Below are 16,483 nucleotides of genomic sequence, written 5' to 3' on the forward strand. Positions count from 1 at the left end.
TCTCTGAATTTTACCTGTACCGTAACTATTGAGAAATGCGTAGCAAGTGCTTAATAGCACTGCTTAAAACTAGGGTTTTATCTCTTTTAGGAGATTGGGGAGGGGGCAATATTGTGGTGGTCCTGAATCCCACAGTTCAGGAGCAGGTTGTGCAAATGTAGAGAACCAACATGTGAGATAGCAGAGAGAACATGGAGAGCAAATGCACACCAGTGTCTTTCTGCTACTATAAAAGGCCAGTATCTGATGAAGAATGTGCATGTTTTCTACTAAGAGGAGAATTCCAACTGAGACACATAATTCACTGGACTTATAAAAAGACTGGTGTAATAAACTATTGGATAGGCTGCATAGCAGAAATATTTTTTTAAAATATGCACATATTGCCATATATGTATTATTAGATCTTTAAGATATGTCAAACACAAATGATTTTAAAGTCAGGACTGCAAATATTTATTTATTAGATTGATATTGTTACCAAATGTAACAGCAAATGTACTAAATACAGAGCCAACGGCCATCCTATTTTTCTTCTTATCTGGACATGAATGAAAACAGCACAAAGTGGTTGAACAATGGATGATCACAAAATTAGTACAGCAATCATCACTTGTTTTGTTTTGTTTTGTTTTGTTGCAAGTAGACAGGCATCATATCCTAACAAAGAACCGGCTATCCATTTGCATTACATTTTGCTAGAATTTGCAGCCTTAGTTCAATCATTCTCATTTTAGGATTTATTTCACTGACAAATAAGTTGGGCTGAAGCAGCTTCCTTAGGAGGCAGAAGCCGAAGAGTGTCCATCGCCACAAGGGCCCCCCAACCACCCTGGCAAAGAAGCAGTGCCAGCAGCGGAACCAGTTTTTGGTGAGATCTCATGGAGAACAGAAGATCTCTTGAGTTTACAATGGAACACGCCATCACTGCTACTTCGCCTCCACACAACCAAGGTAAGGGAGCCTTTGGCAAGGGCAGTGTGCCAGGGCACGTTCCATTTCACAGGCAGTGAAACAGGATGTGCCAACCCTAGAAGGGGCTCAAGGCGGCATGCACATTCCAATCTACCCATTTCATTCTCACAACTGACTAGTGGGGTGCCACAGGGTTCTGTCTTGGGCCCGGTCTTATTCAACATCTTTATCAACGACTTGGATGATGGACTCAAGGGCATCCTGATCAAATTTGCAGATGACACCAAACTGGGAGGGGTGGCTAACACCCCAGAGGACAGGATCACACTTCAAAACGACCTTGACAGACTAGAGAACTGGGCAAAAACAAACAAGATGAATTTTAACAGGGAGAAATGTAAAGTATTGCACTTGGGCAAAAAAAAGGCACAAATACAAGATGGGTGACACCTGGCTTGAGAGCAGTACATGTGAAATGGATCTAGGAGTCCTGGCTGACCACAAACTTGACATGAGCCAACAGTGTGACGCGGCAGCTAAAAAACCAATGCAATTCTGGGCTGCATCAATAGGAGTATAGCATCTAGATCAAGGGAAGTAATAGTGCCACTGTATTCTGCTCTGGTCAGACCTCACCTGGAGTACTGTGTCCAGTTCTGGGCACCACAGTTCAAGAAGGACACTGACAAACTGGAACGTGTGCAGAGGAGGGCAACCAAAATGGTCAAAGGCCTGGAAATGATGCCTTATGAGGAACGGCTAAGGGAGCTGGGCATGTAGCCTGGAGAAGAGGAGGTTAAGGGGTGATATGATAGCCATGTTCAAATTAATAAAAGGATGTCACACAGAGGAGGGAGAAAGGTTGTTTTCTGCTGCTCCAGAGAAGCGGACACGGAGCAATGGATCCAAACTACAAGAAAGAAGATTCCACCTAAACATTAGGAAGAACTTCCTGATAGTAAGAGCTGTTCGACAGTGGAATTTGCTGCCAAGGAGTGTGGTGGAGTCTCCTGCTTTGGAGGTCTTTAAGCAGAGGCTTGACAACCATATGTCAGGAGCGCTCTGATGGTGTTTCCTGCTTGGCAGGGGGTTGGACTCGATGGCCCTTGTGGTCTCTTCCAACTCTATGATTCTATGATATGTAGTATGTTAGGTTGCCAGATGGTGACTGGTGCAAGGACACCCAGTTAGCTTCATGGCTAAGAGAATTTGAACCCTGGTCTCTTAGAATCTAGTCCAGGACTCTAACTACACCACGTTGGCTGTCCCATTGAAATTATCAAGAAGAAGAAGAAGAAGGAGGGTTTGGATTTGATATCCCGCTTTATCACTACCCGAAGGAGTCTCAAAGTGGCTAACATTCTCCTTTCCCTTCCTCCCCCACAACAAACACTCTGTGAGGTGAATGGGGCTGAGAGACTTCAGAGAAGTGTGACTAGTCCAAGGTCACCCAGCAGCTGCATGTGGAGGAGCGGAGATGCGAACACTGTTCACCAGATTACGAGTCTACCGCTCTTAACCACTACATCACACTGGCTCTTTGAGCATTTGAAATACTACTGTTCAAGGAGATATGCATTACTGGAGCTATCAGAGCAGCAGTGGAACAGTTATAGGTTTTTTAAAAAAACTATTTACAGAACAATATAGCTCTCTCTGTGTGTATATACTGCAATATATATGGAAAATTCATCTTCCCTCCCATTTTTTATTGTGATAATGCTTCTATAAATAAGCAGAAGTTAGCAATACACTAAATGCTATAGCAATACAGGTGTGTGATTTCCTGTATAAAAGGCTTACAGAAGCAAAGCATTCGATCCTCCATCCTGTAAAGTTTAAGACTTTAAAAAAAAAATGTTGGAAAAATTGTCCATGCACTGCATTAGCAGCACTGAACTGGGCATGAAGACAGAACTGAACAAAATGAAACAACACCAATATATTTCTCAGAAAGACTGAAAACAGAGCAGAACTGCAGGAAACAATGGTGCAGTACTCATATTCTCAGTTAGCAACTCCTCTGTAATTCCTACATCACATGTGAAGCTTCTCCTTCATAAAGGAAAATAAATCTAAATATACTAGCCAATCTTTTTTGAAACGTTTTTTCTGTTCAGTACTAGTAAAACTATGAGCAGAAGATTAACTTCATTTACTGTATGAAACAGAATTGTACATAACACCCCAGTGGAAATTTAAAATTGACTACTCTCTTTGTATACAAAGACAGATAAAACTGCTTCCTTGCAGCATTTAACTTCAATGAGGCATCATCATCATTATTATTAAATTTATATCCTGCCCATCTGGCTGGGTTTCCCCAGCCACTGTGGGCAGCTTACAACATATATAAAAATAAAAAATCCTATACAAGCAACAAATACACCAATAGAAAACAATAAAAATATCAATAACAATAATAACAACAATAATAAACAGTTTAGAGTTATACTTAAATTAAAATAACCGCCAACCCCAACGAAACATTTAACCAACACCAACCCGGCAAAAACAAACAGAGGAACCAAAATTAGAACCTTTTAAAACATTTAAATACATTTTAGCCAGTTGCTCCAACCCAAGAATTGTTCTAGCAATGTTCCAGTGGCCTCCCAGGAACCTTTTAGCTGTTCAGGGTGAGTGTGGGCCCCGACCCCTAGGCCAGGTGGAAATAGGCATTGCAGCAGGGAGTGGCCTTCCTTCCAGCACTCATGGCAGCAGCAACTGCTGGGCCATGGTTAGAAATTTCAGCTGGAGAATAGCATGTAGATAATGCTTAAGAGGAAGCTACATAGCACATCTTAACCTCCCAAAACAATTTCAAGGCATGTGGCTTCTGTATATACCAGGCAGAGGGCCTTCTCAGTAGCGGTGCCTAGCCTGTGGAACACCCTCCCATCAGATGTCAAGGAAATAAAAACTATCTGACATTTAGAAGACATCTGAAGGCAACCCTGTATCAGGAATTTTTAAAATGTCTAATGCTTTACTTTTTTTTTACATGCTGTAAGCCACCCAGAGTGGGCTTGGTCTTCTTCTTCTTCTTCTTCTTCTTCTTCTTCTTCTTCTTCTTCTTCTCTTCCTCCTCCTCCTCCTCCTCCTCCTCTGCTCTCATCTCCCCTAAAGCCCATTTCTACCTGCAGCCATCCATGTAAGTGGCTGCTTGTAATGTAACCACGTGGGCAGAGTGCCATGTGGTAAGCCATCAATGCATCTAAAGAATTAGCAGGGAACACCCACCTATGGCCAAGAGGAAATCTAATTATCAGCGATGCAAGGCTTTTGGCTGCAGAAGCTACTGAAGGCGAAACGTTTTTTAAAAATACCCATGGTGTCCTTGTATGCTCTGAATATTCATTGTGCTTAATGAAGCATTCAGTAAAATTAAAAAAGCTTTCACAGCTTTAAACTATTAGGTCCAATTAAAGCCTCTCTTGCCAGTTCTGTTTCTGTGAAACCAACACAACCACCGAAGTTTAAGTATTATGCTTTAGTTATTGTTCAGCCACTAAGTTAACAGATCAGGTCGGCATTGACAATGGAGCACACAATGAAGACTTAATGCACAAGAAGGGGGAGCAAAGAAGAAAAGCAGTATTAGGGGGCAACTTGTGACTAATAGTCTAATTTAAATGTTGAACAAAATGGCGGGAAGCCATCTTGGTTCGTTAACAGGAAAATGTGAAAGTACGAGGAGGTCCTTTATTATACCAACTAAATATCACAAAAAATGAGCAACCCTTCCAGCTAATCACACTAGATGTTAAGCAAAAAACAAAAGTGGGCATAAATAGAGCAGGGCAAAAGCCTGAAGTTTGCAAAAATGGAGTGAAGAAAACGTTACACAAACTTCATTAGGTTATGTCAGCCTTCCCTAACATGGTGTGCTCCAGATGTTTTCAACTGCAATTCAGATTTAGCTAATGTGACCAATTGTTATAGATAACGGGACCTGTAGTTCAAAACATCTAGAAGTCACCAGGTTAGCAAATCATGGGTTAGGCCATCTTTGAGGCCACAAGATTTCAAATATTACAGCAAAATAGCTACTTACCCTTTTGAAATTTAGAAAGCCAGCACTTGTTTGATTCTGCTTCCATTATTGTATTCCTCTCCCCCCCCCCTTCCTAGCAAAGCAGGATATGTAGGGATAGGAAGAAGGGAAGAGACTCATCAGAGTTCCAGGTGCATGCACCCAATGCACATAGCAGGCATGTCCAACAGGTAGATTGTGGAGCCCCTGCAAAGAAGCTCAACAAGTTTGGTTCCCCTAAAAAAAGCTCATCATTTTTGCCCTGCAGCCCCCAAAATAGGGCTTTCCTTCCTAAAAAAAAAAGCTCAACAACTTAGACCTGAACCCAAAAAAAGGGGGTAGATCACTCCCAGTCTCTGTGAGTAGATCGCAGTCACTTGGGAGTTGGCCACCCCGGTATACCCACTACCTTACTCCTGTGAAAATGGATTTTCCCACCTTCATTTTAGCAGCGCTTTGCAATGTGCTTTGAAATACCAACTTCAGAACTTCAAATCACCTTACATCTTAAGTCATTGCGAAGCCAGGTGACTGACAGGTTGGAACCCTGAGCATTTGTCAAATCTGGCACACAAGAGTAATCCTGATAAGGATCTGGACTGTGGAGTGAAAATGTTCCTCCACCTCTAAACACAGCAATGTGTGAATGATAGCACCATCTTTTATGGTTTGGCTTTCCATTCAGGCGCTTACTGTTAATGTGCCATAGAACTAGGCTCTCTAGAGTCTCTGAATATGAGTAATCTACTGTTAACAACGTATCTTGGTTTTAAAACAGCCTAGCAAATATCTGCTTTAATGCATTAATCTGAAACATTAGAAAGTTAAAAGCAAATGTATGAAGTTAGATAATCCAAGTTATCAGAGAGATTTGCAATTGGCAGAACAAAAATAGCAGCCTGCTTTATCATGCTTGTCCTCACTGCAAAGGTGAGCATGCACCTTACAAATCCATAAAACAGATTTTTGGTAATTCACCATGGCAAACAGTAGTATTTTTATCAGTTATTTGTCAGAATGGTTCTTGTGTTTGGATTTGAGTTATTCAAACTTGGCATGGACTTCAGCATCTAGGAAAACGTTTGCAAAACAAGTCAGAACTGGTAGAAAATTTCATTTGAATCCAACCTCACATAGAACTATAACTTTCAATATAAGACAGTTAACAGTTATACTTTTGTTTCATTTGCTTTTTCCAACACAGATCACCAGGTACATTATATGCAAATACAAACTATTGCACAGTAAAGTTCATTTCTCTTCTCTTTGTATATGGGTCTGCTATGAACACAGGATAAGATACCAGTGCCCCTAAATTAGGAATTAAATTAGGAGCTAAATTGGGAAAGGTGTCTGCTAGGGCTATGAGTAACCCTGTGTGGTAGTTAAAAAATACTATCCATGTATGGTAACTATGAATGTGAGAATGCTACAGGAAAGTTATGCTTCAACAAAACATTAGCTATGGAATGAATCACTATTCAATGTGATAAAAAAAATTCCTAGAACAATAATTAGTTTAGGCTATTAAGACACTCTGATGCATAATAAACTATGGAGCTGGATACCTTCTAGACATGCCCATGCTAAAACAAAGGATTACATTACTTTAATCATGTTCTCCTATGGCATAAAGTCCCTGAAACTCTGTGTGGATCAGGAGGGGTGGTGGTGTCAGAAAGTGTGTGCGGATGTTCCGCTTTCCCGTCCCCAAAGTTGGACAGTATGCTATATTTTTAAGTGTTTTTTGAATACGTCCACTTCTTTCATGTTTTGAAATGGCAACATACTGGGTATAGCAGGCAAAATCTGCATCATACCTATTTATGTCCAATGTTGGATAGACCACAAATAGCTCGGTGGTATAGCACATCCTTTGCATGAGAAGGTCTTAGTTACAAACTCTGGCATCTTTAGTTAAAGAGGTCAGGTAGGACCCTGGAATTAGTAAGAGTTAGTAAGAATAGAGCATCCAGCAATCTGGATGGGCAAAGAGTGTGAACTGGTGTTCTATTCAAAGTACCAACAAAGAGTTCAATTCTTTATTTAAATTTTTGAAGTAACACTTGACTGGGGCAGAAGTGGTTAATATATGTTTGGGGAAATTCAGATTAAGCGGTTAATGTGCATAACCACCAGCCATTGTGGACATTCAACGGGTCACACGAAGAATGTGAACATACTGATTGGGAAATGTGCACAATTTCCTTTTAATTGATGGATGCACATTCTCCATGAAACCTTGTGAATGTGTACAACAGCCAGTTATTATGTACATTAACCGCTCAACTTTCATTCCCCTTAACACACACATTGTTCAGCTGGATGAATTCCATATACTGTATTGTATAATACTAGATAACTCCGTTATGATTGGCGAATTATATACTATATATAAAAAAAAATTAGATGGGGAGTTTTTTTGCTTTTGGCAGTATAACTGGTCTTATGGCAATGGAGGGGCAGGATGGACAAAGAAACAATTATATTATGAAAACTAAGCACCAAGTGTCTGGCACTAGTTGCCAAAAAAGTTTTAAAGCCTTGTCCCGCTTTTACACAAATACTTCTACAAGCTGTTTTGTCTGACTTTATGCGTCCTCTTAATCTGCTTTCCCTGGCACAGAACCCCTTTTATGTCATCACACTCCCCTTCCCCCATGCTATTTGAAATATATGCTTGACTAGCTAAGGTATTGACATATCAGCAGCAACCAAATCATTCTGCAGATATCACAGTTTTATTATTGTCCCTTGAACTCTGTTGGATTCCATATAAACTATGGAACAACAGAAAAAGACATAGGTGCTCTGTTACAGGCAAAATGGAAGAAATGCAAATAAAGCGGGAAAATGCATGGTTCGGCCTCCCATTTCCCAGGAATATAATCTGGCACTCATTTTCTTTCTCCTGTACCTAATACTGACATTTTAAAGGCAATTTCCTTAAAGAACATTTTAGTGCAACAATCTGCTGTTTGAACTTTTCTTGTATATGAATGCTGCAGTAAAAGTGTGTTGGCTTCCATACAAGTCACATCCACTTTTTTGGCTAATGAGTTTTCTGTAACTCCTATATGATAACCACTGTTTTAATAGAAAAAAAGCATTGGGCTCAATATAGTACACAGTTACAACAAGTTTGTCTCAACAAGTTTTAAATTCTTAGACCATCCTGGATAGAAGAAGAGTTTGGATTTGATATCCCGCCTTTCACTCCCTTTAAGGAGTCTCAAAGCGGCTAACATTCTCCTTTCCCTTCCTCCCCCACAACAAACACTCTGTGAGGTGAGTGGGGCTGAGAGACTGTGACTGGCCCAAGGTCACCCAGCAGCTGCATGTGGAGGAGCGGAGACGCGAACCCGGTTACCCAGATTACGTGACTACCGCTCTTAACCACTACACCACACTGGCTCTTTAATCCCTTTAATCACGTATCGCAAATAAGATTTATTTCCTCTTGCTCTTTTAATTCATACTTGTAACTACCAGTGCCTGGCATGCTCTGGTCCATGGGGTCACGAAGAGTCGGACACGACTAAACAACAACAACAACTATCTTACTACAGTGGTACCTCGGGTTACATACGTTTCAAGTTACATACGCTTCAGGTTACAGACTGCACTAACCCAAAAATAGTACCTCGGGTTAAGAACTTTGCTTCAGGATGAGAACAGAAATCCTGCTTCGGCGGCGCAGCAGCAGCAGGAGGCCCCATTAGCCAAAGTGGTGCTTCACGTTAAGAACAATTTCAGGTTAAGTACGGACCTCCGGAACAAATTAAGTACTTAACCCGAGGTACCACAGTATATGATATTTGCTTACAAGACGCTTGTAAGGTGGGCTATGGTCAGAGATAGTGAATTTCTCACTGCTACTCAATGAGGAGCTTTACAACTGAGTGGTACCGTATTTTTCGCTTCATTAGACGCACTTTTTTCCTCCTAAAAAGTAAGGGGAAATGTGAGTGCGTCTTGTGGAGCGAATGGCGCTGCGCAGCTCTCCCTCTCTGCGCAGTGCCTGTCCTGCAACGCTGGAGGAGGAACAGAAGGGACTCCTTCTGTTCCTCTTCTGGCTTTGCGGCAACGCACCTGTCCTGGAAGCTGGGGGAGGAACAGAAGGGTCTCCTTATGGTTCTTCTCCAGCTTCGCTGAAGGGGCGCTGCGCCTTCTCCCTCTCTGTGCAGCGCCTTTCCCGTGAAGGAGAGGTGCTGCACAGAGAAAGAGAACTGCGCAGCGCCCCTTCAGCGATGCACCTGTCATGCGAAGCTGGAGAAGGAACAGAAGGGACTCCTTCTGTTCCTCCTCCGGCTTCGCAGCGGCTCACCTGTCCTGGAAGCCAGAGGAGGAACAGAAGGGTCTCCTTCTGTTCCTTCTCCAGCTTCCATCACAGGATGGAAGGAGGTCAGAACAGCCACACGGTATTCCAGAAGCCAGATACCTCTTGCTGTTCTGGCTTCTGGGATTCAGAATAATTTTTTCTTGTTTTCCTCCTCCCAAAACTAGGTGTGCCTTATGGTCTGTTGCGTTTTTGGGAGGAGCGAAAAATACGCTAATTTAAAACTGAAGATGGAAACAAGTGTAATATTAAAAAAGGACTTGTAGAGTTCCCAGCTACTACGTGAGCCTGATTTCCTACCAGCTGATCAACGGAAATGACAGATAAATATCCTAGTTAAACAATCTCTCCCCACACCATACATGTTTCAGATACTCATTCATCACACTAATTAAAGAGAAAAACAGAAACCTTTATTTAATGTGCAAAACTGCTTGGGGAGAAAGTTCCACAAAGATATCACAGGTATAAGTCAATCAGTGCTGTGCTTGGCTAGGATCTGATGCAAACCTATGTTTGTCAGAGCATGAACCTGGACAGGAAAGGAACACCTGGCTGAATGCAGTGAGGGTAATTCCAAATCAGCTCCATTGCTGTTGAGATGCTATGCTTGACTTAAGTCTCAGTTTCCTCTGTGAAAGCCCAGAACTTAAATTATTCCACAACAGTGGCTTTCTCTTTCCATCCTTGGAATCATTTAAGTTAGACAAACTGATGAGCAATCAATGGCTTTTAATTAAACAACATCTCCTTGTAAATAGGTACCCATGCGTACTGGATGCTGAGGACATAGCTACTTCATGCTCTACTTGGATGGAAGGATTATAGAAGCCAAGAGTAGAGCCAAGAGTTTAATCCATATGGGACCTGGATCAATGAGAAAAACAAAAACAAACTGCAAGCAGCCAAGAATGGATGGAAAAAGAGAGCATATTGCTAGAATCATTAAGACCACCAACAAAAATATATTTAAATACATTTGAAGAAGGAAACCATCTAGGAAGATGGTTGTACCTTTGGACAAAAGACTCAAAAAGCTATGCTAAACAAGGAATAAGAGGTTGCAGAGAAGCTGAATGAATTATTTGCATCTGAACTCACAGCAGGAGATATAGGGCAGACCCTTCTATCTGAACTAACTTTCCCAAGAAAATAGATTGGGCAACTGAGGCAAATAGTTGTGACAAAAGATTAAGTCCTACACCTTAGTGACAAATTAAAAACAAATCACCAGGTCCAAATGGCATCCATCTAAAAGTTACTGAAGAACTCAAATGTAAAATTGTTGAACTTACAACAAAAACATGTAACTTTCCCAAGATTGGCTTCTGTTACTTCAGACCAGAAAGTGGCCAATGCAACACCCATTTAAAAACAAAAAAGGGGATTGGGGGAGATCTATGAAATAACAGGCTGGTTAGCTTAATGTTTGTTCTAAATAAACTGGTGAAAAGTATAAAGATAAAATAAACATGCATATAAAAGAAGTCTTGCTGAAGAAGAACCACCAGAGTGGAATTCATTGCTGCTGGATGTAGTAACGGCCATCAAATTGGGTGGCATTAAAAGAGCCTTAGGGTACAGCTATCAATAGCTTCTAGCCATTATGACTGTGTCCTACCTCCAGTACCAGAGATGATATGCCTCTGAATGCCAGTTGCTAGGAAACATAAATTCGGAGAGTGCTTTTGTGCTTCTGCCCTGTTTGTGGGCTTCCCATAGAGGCTGCACACTGTAAGAACGCAATGCTGAAGTAGGTGGGTATAATCCTGCAGGGCTCTTATTTTCTTATGGCAGAAGCACAAGCAGGAATGAGTACAAGAGTCACCAAAAGAGCTAGAGGACAGAAATCAGTCAGGCTATAATGGAAACATAAATAGGAAGAGTTGCAGCAGGGACTGAGACAGGCATCCCCAAACTCGGCCCTCCAGCTGTTTTGGGACTACAACTCTCATCATTCCTAGCTAACAGGACCAGTGGTCAGGGATGGTGGGAACTGTAGTCCCAAAACAGCTGGAGGGCCAAGTTTGGGGATGCAAGCAAAGAATAATCTTGTTACTTCCCCAAAAGGTTCACTCAGAACTTAGTATTATAAGTAGTTAAGGCCAGAAGGAGTCAGACCAAAGTGACTGGGGGGAATTAGAGCTCAATAGAAAGTAGATAAAAGGGGAAAGTGTGTTATATGACTTTTGCTCTTAAGTAGAAGATATAGGGAAGCAGCAAGACACACGATCACTAACCCTAAGATCAGGCTTCCTCAACCTCGGTCCTCCAGGTTTGAGACTACAGGTTTGAGACTACAATTCCCATCATCCCTGACCACTGGCCCTGCTAGCTAGGGATCATGGGAATTGTAGGCCAAAAGCATCTGGAGGGCCAAGGTTGAGGAAGCCTGCCTAAGATGTTCAGTTCAAGAGCAGCAAGTCATACTGTTTTTGCCTTATAAAGTCTAAAGAGAATGAATAAGTACTTCACTGTATCAGCCCTACATTGTTCAAACTTGCTAGAATATATTAAATCGGAAAAGACTTGTGAGCAAGAATGAGTCATACAATCACAAATGTTAGCTGGGAAATTCAGCATTTGCAATGCTGTTCCCTTTCTCCATTACACTCTCTAATCCTGTTCCCTGCCCCAAATAAATACAATTCTTTTGGAAAGCTAAATCTGAAAGCAAAACAGTCGCATAACATAAACAAATCTTTATTAATACTCTCAACTACCGTACTTCAATCTGTTGAGTGAACTTGGGGTGTTTTTGTCCACTCTAAACCGACTGCTGCTATTGTTTTAACACAATACACAATATTATTTTTATATGCCACTCGTAATATGCCCATGGTGATTGAAAGGGGTGGCAAAGATGGGGTGAGGGTATTTATACCAAGACTCCTTAGCCACCATGCACTTGTCTGGAAAACAGCAGTAAAGTGAAAAAATGGAAAGAGCCCTGTTGGATCAGACCAAAGATCCATCTAGTCCAGTCTGTTTTATTCTCACAGTGGCCACCAGATGCCTATGTGAAACCCACAAGGAGGACATGAGCACAATGGAACTCTCATGTTCCTAAGCAACTAAAGAATACTGCTTCTGGCACCAGAGGTAACATACAGGCATCATTACTAGTCGCTGAGAGTCTTATCTTCCATGAATTTTTTGAACCCTTAAACAATGTGCTATTTGAAGAAGTACTTCATTTTGTATATCCCGAATCTCCAACTATTCATCTTCACTTGATGACCCCAGGTTCTAGTATTATAAGAGACAGAAAAACAGCCAGTGGCAGTTTATATAAAGTTAAGTTTCTTTTTATCCCAATATGTATCACTTGACACTTGTTTACACTGAACTGTTTTTGCCATTCTAATACCCATTTCCATAGTTTGGAGAGGTCATTTTGGCTCTGCGTAATCCTTTTTTTTCCAACCACCTTGAACGATATGGTATCTTTAAACTTGGCTACCTTACTGCTACCCTACATCCAGATGTCTTATGAACCAAAACAAAAAACCCACTGATATTAATTCAGTTTAATGAAGGAAATGTCCTAGTGCTGGCACATGGATTCTTAAGGTTACAGATCTTCTCAATACTGTCTCTAAAGGCCTTTTGTTTTCCCTGAAAAATTTTGAGGCAGAAACTAGAGCTGCTCTCTACTCATCCCAGTGCTGGACTTGCTCCAGGTTTCTTATTCCTAGGACTAGTGATCAAAGACCATATTCAGCTTACGAACCCATGCTCCTGGAACTATGCACCATTGTATTCATTAGGTACAGGACCTTGAACTCTAGGAGGTAAATACTGCAGCAGGTGGGCCTCAGAAGTAGCTGCAGTATTTACCTCCTAGAGTTCAAGGTCTTTGATCACTAGTCCTAGGATCAATAGGTAACACCTATTCTGCCTGGCTAGATGGAGTCTAACATATTAGTGGGCTGGACCTTAAAAGTGTGATCCTGGCAGTAAGTGGCAATTGAAGACCTAACTCTTCCATTTTCCCCTCACCCAGTCAAGCAATGATGGATCATTATGATCTACAAAATCACTCACCATCCCAGTTTTACCTCTGGGTGTAGTTCTGGTAATGCCCGCAAGTCGGACTTCTAAACATAAACACGCCTGCATACTGTTTTGTATGCCTGATAAACTTTTCTATATATTGGTCTGATTCCCTTTTAAGTAGTTACAGGGCATACCGTTTCTAAAATATCAAACCTGAGGGCAGGAAGAAAATGATACTACTTGTTTCAAAAGATTGTGCAATGCAGCTTTACAGAACAAGTAAAAGTATGTCATAGAATCATAGATCTGAAGGGTTAGAAGGAACCCTGAGAGACATCTAGTTCAACGCCCTGAAATGATTAAAAACCTCCAATGTCATTCTGTCCTGGCATGTTTCTTCTTGGTTATCAAATATTTTACCTTCTAAGATACCTTATCATTCAGGGCAGTTATACTAAATGTATTAAAACAAAACTATGCTTCACATAGCTGTGACAATTGCCACAGGAATGGAATTTGATTTTTCACACTTGTTACTGGATGTATAGCAGCTCTCATTCATAAATTCTCCTTATTTTTCAGTTCCTCACACATTGCCACATACCAGAATTATATTTAGGATGCAATCAGTGCAGCATGCCTTTTAAAGCTATCATTATCAAGAAATGTACTATGGTATCAAAGGAATTTGGATCCATACCATGACTTATCTGTAATTTAATCTAAGGACACTTCCAGATATAGGCTTAGTTCAGATGAAATGCCAAACCATTGCTTGGTGTAGCAAGAATGAGCCTTGGGGTCATGCACTCTCCCCTATGTCTGCAAAAGTGGAATCAGGTCACAGTTCAGTTGCAATTTCCAGTTTTTGTGTGTGCAAACCATACACTGTCCAGTTAGTCTGCTATGATATACTATAGTCAGCTGCTAAATTGGAACTCAGGGAAGTACAATGGGAAGAAGCAGCAAGTGAATCTAGATTTCAAATAATACCAGACTGTGGTTTTCTGTTACATCTAAATCAACACTTTTCTCTTTTGTAGATAATAAGTGCTTGAATCAGAGCACTGGTCACACTCAATCCCCATGCTGAAATGTCAGCTCCATTTCAGATACCGCCAGTCCAGACAGACTAGTAGAATCCAACATGACTGGCACAGCTACAAATGTGCAAGACAGCAATGGTAACTCTAAACTCCCATGCTGAGAAGCATCTCTCCTCTCTGAGGCACCTCCTGCTGTGATTCCTGATTTGCTGCTACTGTTCTGCTAGAAGCAACATCTGGAAGAATCTTTAGAGTGATTGATCTGCGTTTCATACATCCACTTTGCCAGACCAGAGAAATCAGAAATAGCATTTTTTTGGGAAAGATTGTATACCGTAAAAAGACAATTAGGATGCCTCTTTCTACTCTGCCTAACATTATGTTTGTACTTGGAATAGTTTTGCTATTCTAAGGATTATCTGACATTAAGTGAAGAGCTTTAAGAGAGTTTCATTAACTGAATAAAATGACATTGCAAACTGCCCTAATCAGTAACAAGGACATGTAAACTGTATGCCACACTACTCTGAACCATTGTGCTTGAATTTCACTGCAAAGCAAGATGCGTGGGAAACTGAATCTGTGTTAAGTATACACTTCTCTACAGCTAACATTCAATAACCTTTGAAAAACAATCTTATTTTTGGTGTACCATGCTAGCTATGCCACTGAGATTCCTTTTTGGAGAACACAAAATAGCATTCACTGGAATGATAATTGACATTTATCTTACTTTTGATTTGATTTCCTAGCTTTCTGTCTCCTATTTGGACACTTGACACATAATAAATATGTTATGTTCACAACACACTCAAGGCAAAAGTTGAAAACTGGCACCCATTTCACTCACAGGAATGCAGAGTCAAACAATTCCCAGACAATGTCTTGCAGGAACATTTCATTCAAGTCTAACTAGATTTTTCACATTCACTTATGCAAAATTAGAACCACAAACTGAGAGCATTTCCCCCCTCAACCATGACATATTTTCCATCCAATTTGCAAGTTTCTACACAGAGCTACTAACACACAGCGCTGCCACCGCCTCCCCCACCACATACAACCTAAACTGTGGGGTTTAACTAGTTATCCCTCTCTTTCGCATATTCAAAGAATTATCAGACAGTCAGGGGATGCCCAGCACATTACACTTATCATAGACCTTTGAAGAAAAAGCTAACAATTTCAAAACATGCACAAATACACAGAGTCCAACAGAAGAAGAAGAAGAAAGGATTAGCAAGGATGATGAAGGATTGGAGAGACTTACCTACTCGGAAGTTGGGTGCTGTCAAGGTGTCAGCAGCATGCCCATTTTCACTAATCAGAGTCGTGGTGTTCCCTTTCTCGCAGCTGTTCTGACAGGTGCCTTTTTTACAAGTCACTTTACAGATGCTGGGTGTAAAGACCACCTTGATGCGTCCCGTGTGATTTCCCACTGGGAGCAGAGGCAAAGAGAAAAAGAAAAACAAACAAGTCACTTTGGTAGCCATTGAGTTCCTTTAGATGATTAAAAAAAAAGCTCTTTAAGAATAAAATTTAAAAAGGCAGAGAGTTCTTAACAGAGGAGGGCAGTCTTCAGTGCTCTCTCCTCGATATCCAGTGGTGTCTCTGAAACAGGAGTAGGAAGCTTAGCAAACAGGGCTCCGGGATCCACTCCAAAACCACATTTAAAGTCAAGTCACTGGAGTGGGATTAGTAATCACAATGCTGCACTTTATTCACAGTCAAAGAGCAATACCAAGGGCATGACAGCTTAAATAGCCAACCCTGACAGGCAGATGTAATGTAAAGCGACTGGCTGTTCACCTAGGGGTGAATAAACTCTTGCGTCTTTTCCTCTTGCATACTTTTCCTGTTTCTACACTTATTAAGTCACTATTTGTAGCCCGACCCCTGGAAATGTTTTAGGCATGCCGCATGTCTGAAAACATCTGTCTCAAATCTCCTGGCACCCCAGCCTGAAGTGAACAAATCCAGTGACGCAGCTGCCCAGGACCCTTTATTTTTTTCCACAGATTCTTGGAACGGCTACTCCATGTGGATTTACATATTATAGGTTTTACTTTGTCGACAAATACTAGCACTTAAACCAACGTCCTAATTGTGCAAGATTGCCAACGGATAACTGCAAAACCTGTTCCTAAC

The 16,483-nt window shown here is 41.1% G+C and overlaps 1 protein-coding gene and 1 long non-coding RNA gene across 13 annotated transcripts in view; one reads left to right on the forward strand and one right to left on the reverse strand.

Annotated features, from left to right (window-relative positions):
* The window catches only part of LTBP1 (latent transforming growth factor beta binding protein 1), a 180,216-nt gene that overhangs the window by 115,570 nt on the left and 48,163 nt on the right, over positions 1-16,483 (reverse strand). For 11 of the 12 annotated variants that reach the window (XM_083432124.1, XM_083432120.1, XM_083432127.1 and 8 more), the window contains exon 5: positions 15,606-15,773. In XM_083432124.1, the coding sequence (XP_083288250.1) occupies positions 15,606-15,773 (168 nt within the window). Of the gene's footprint in view, positions 1-15,605; positions 16,120-16,483 lie in introns of those variants that run through there. The other variant, XM_083432123.1, reaches the window with a different exon arrangement.
* On the forward strand, positions 10,968-14,818 carry LOC310673680. Its single transcript, XR_014509183.1, has 2 exons — positions 10,968-11,047; positions 14,402-14,818. It is a non-coding gene; the product is annotated as an uncharacterized lncRNA (long non-coding RNA).

The sequence above is a fragment of the Podarcis tiliguerta genome (assembly GCF_965153285.1).
Source record: "Podarcis tiliguerta genome assembly, chromosome: 3".
Lineage (NCBI taxonomy): Eukaryota > Metazoa > Chordata > Lepidosauria > Squamata > Lacertidae > Podarcis > Podarcis tiliguerta.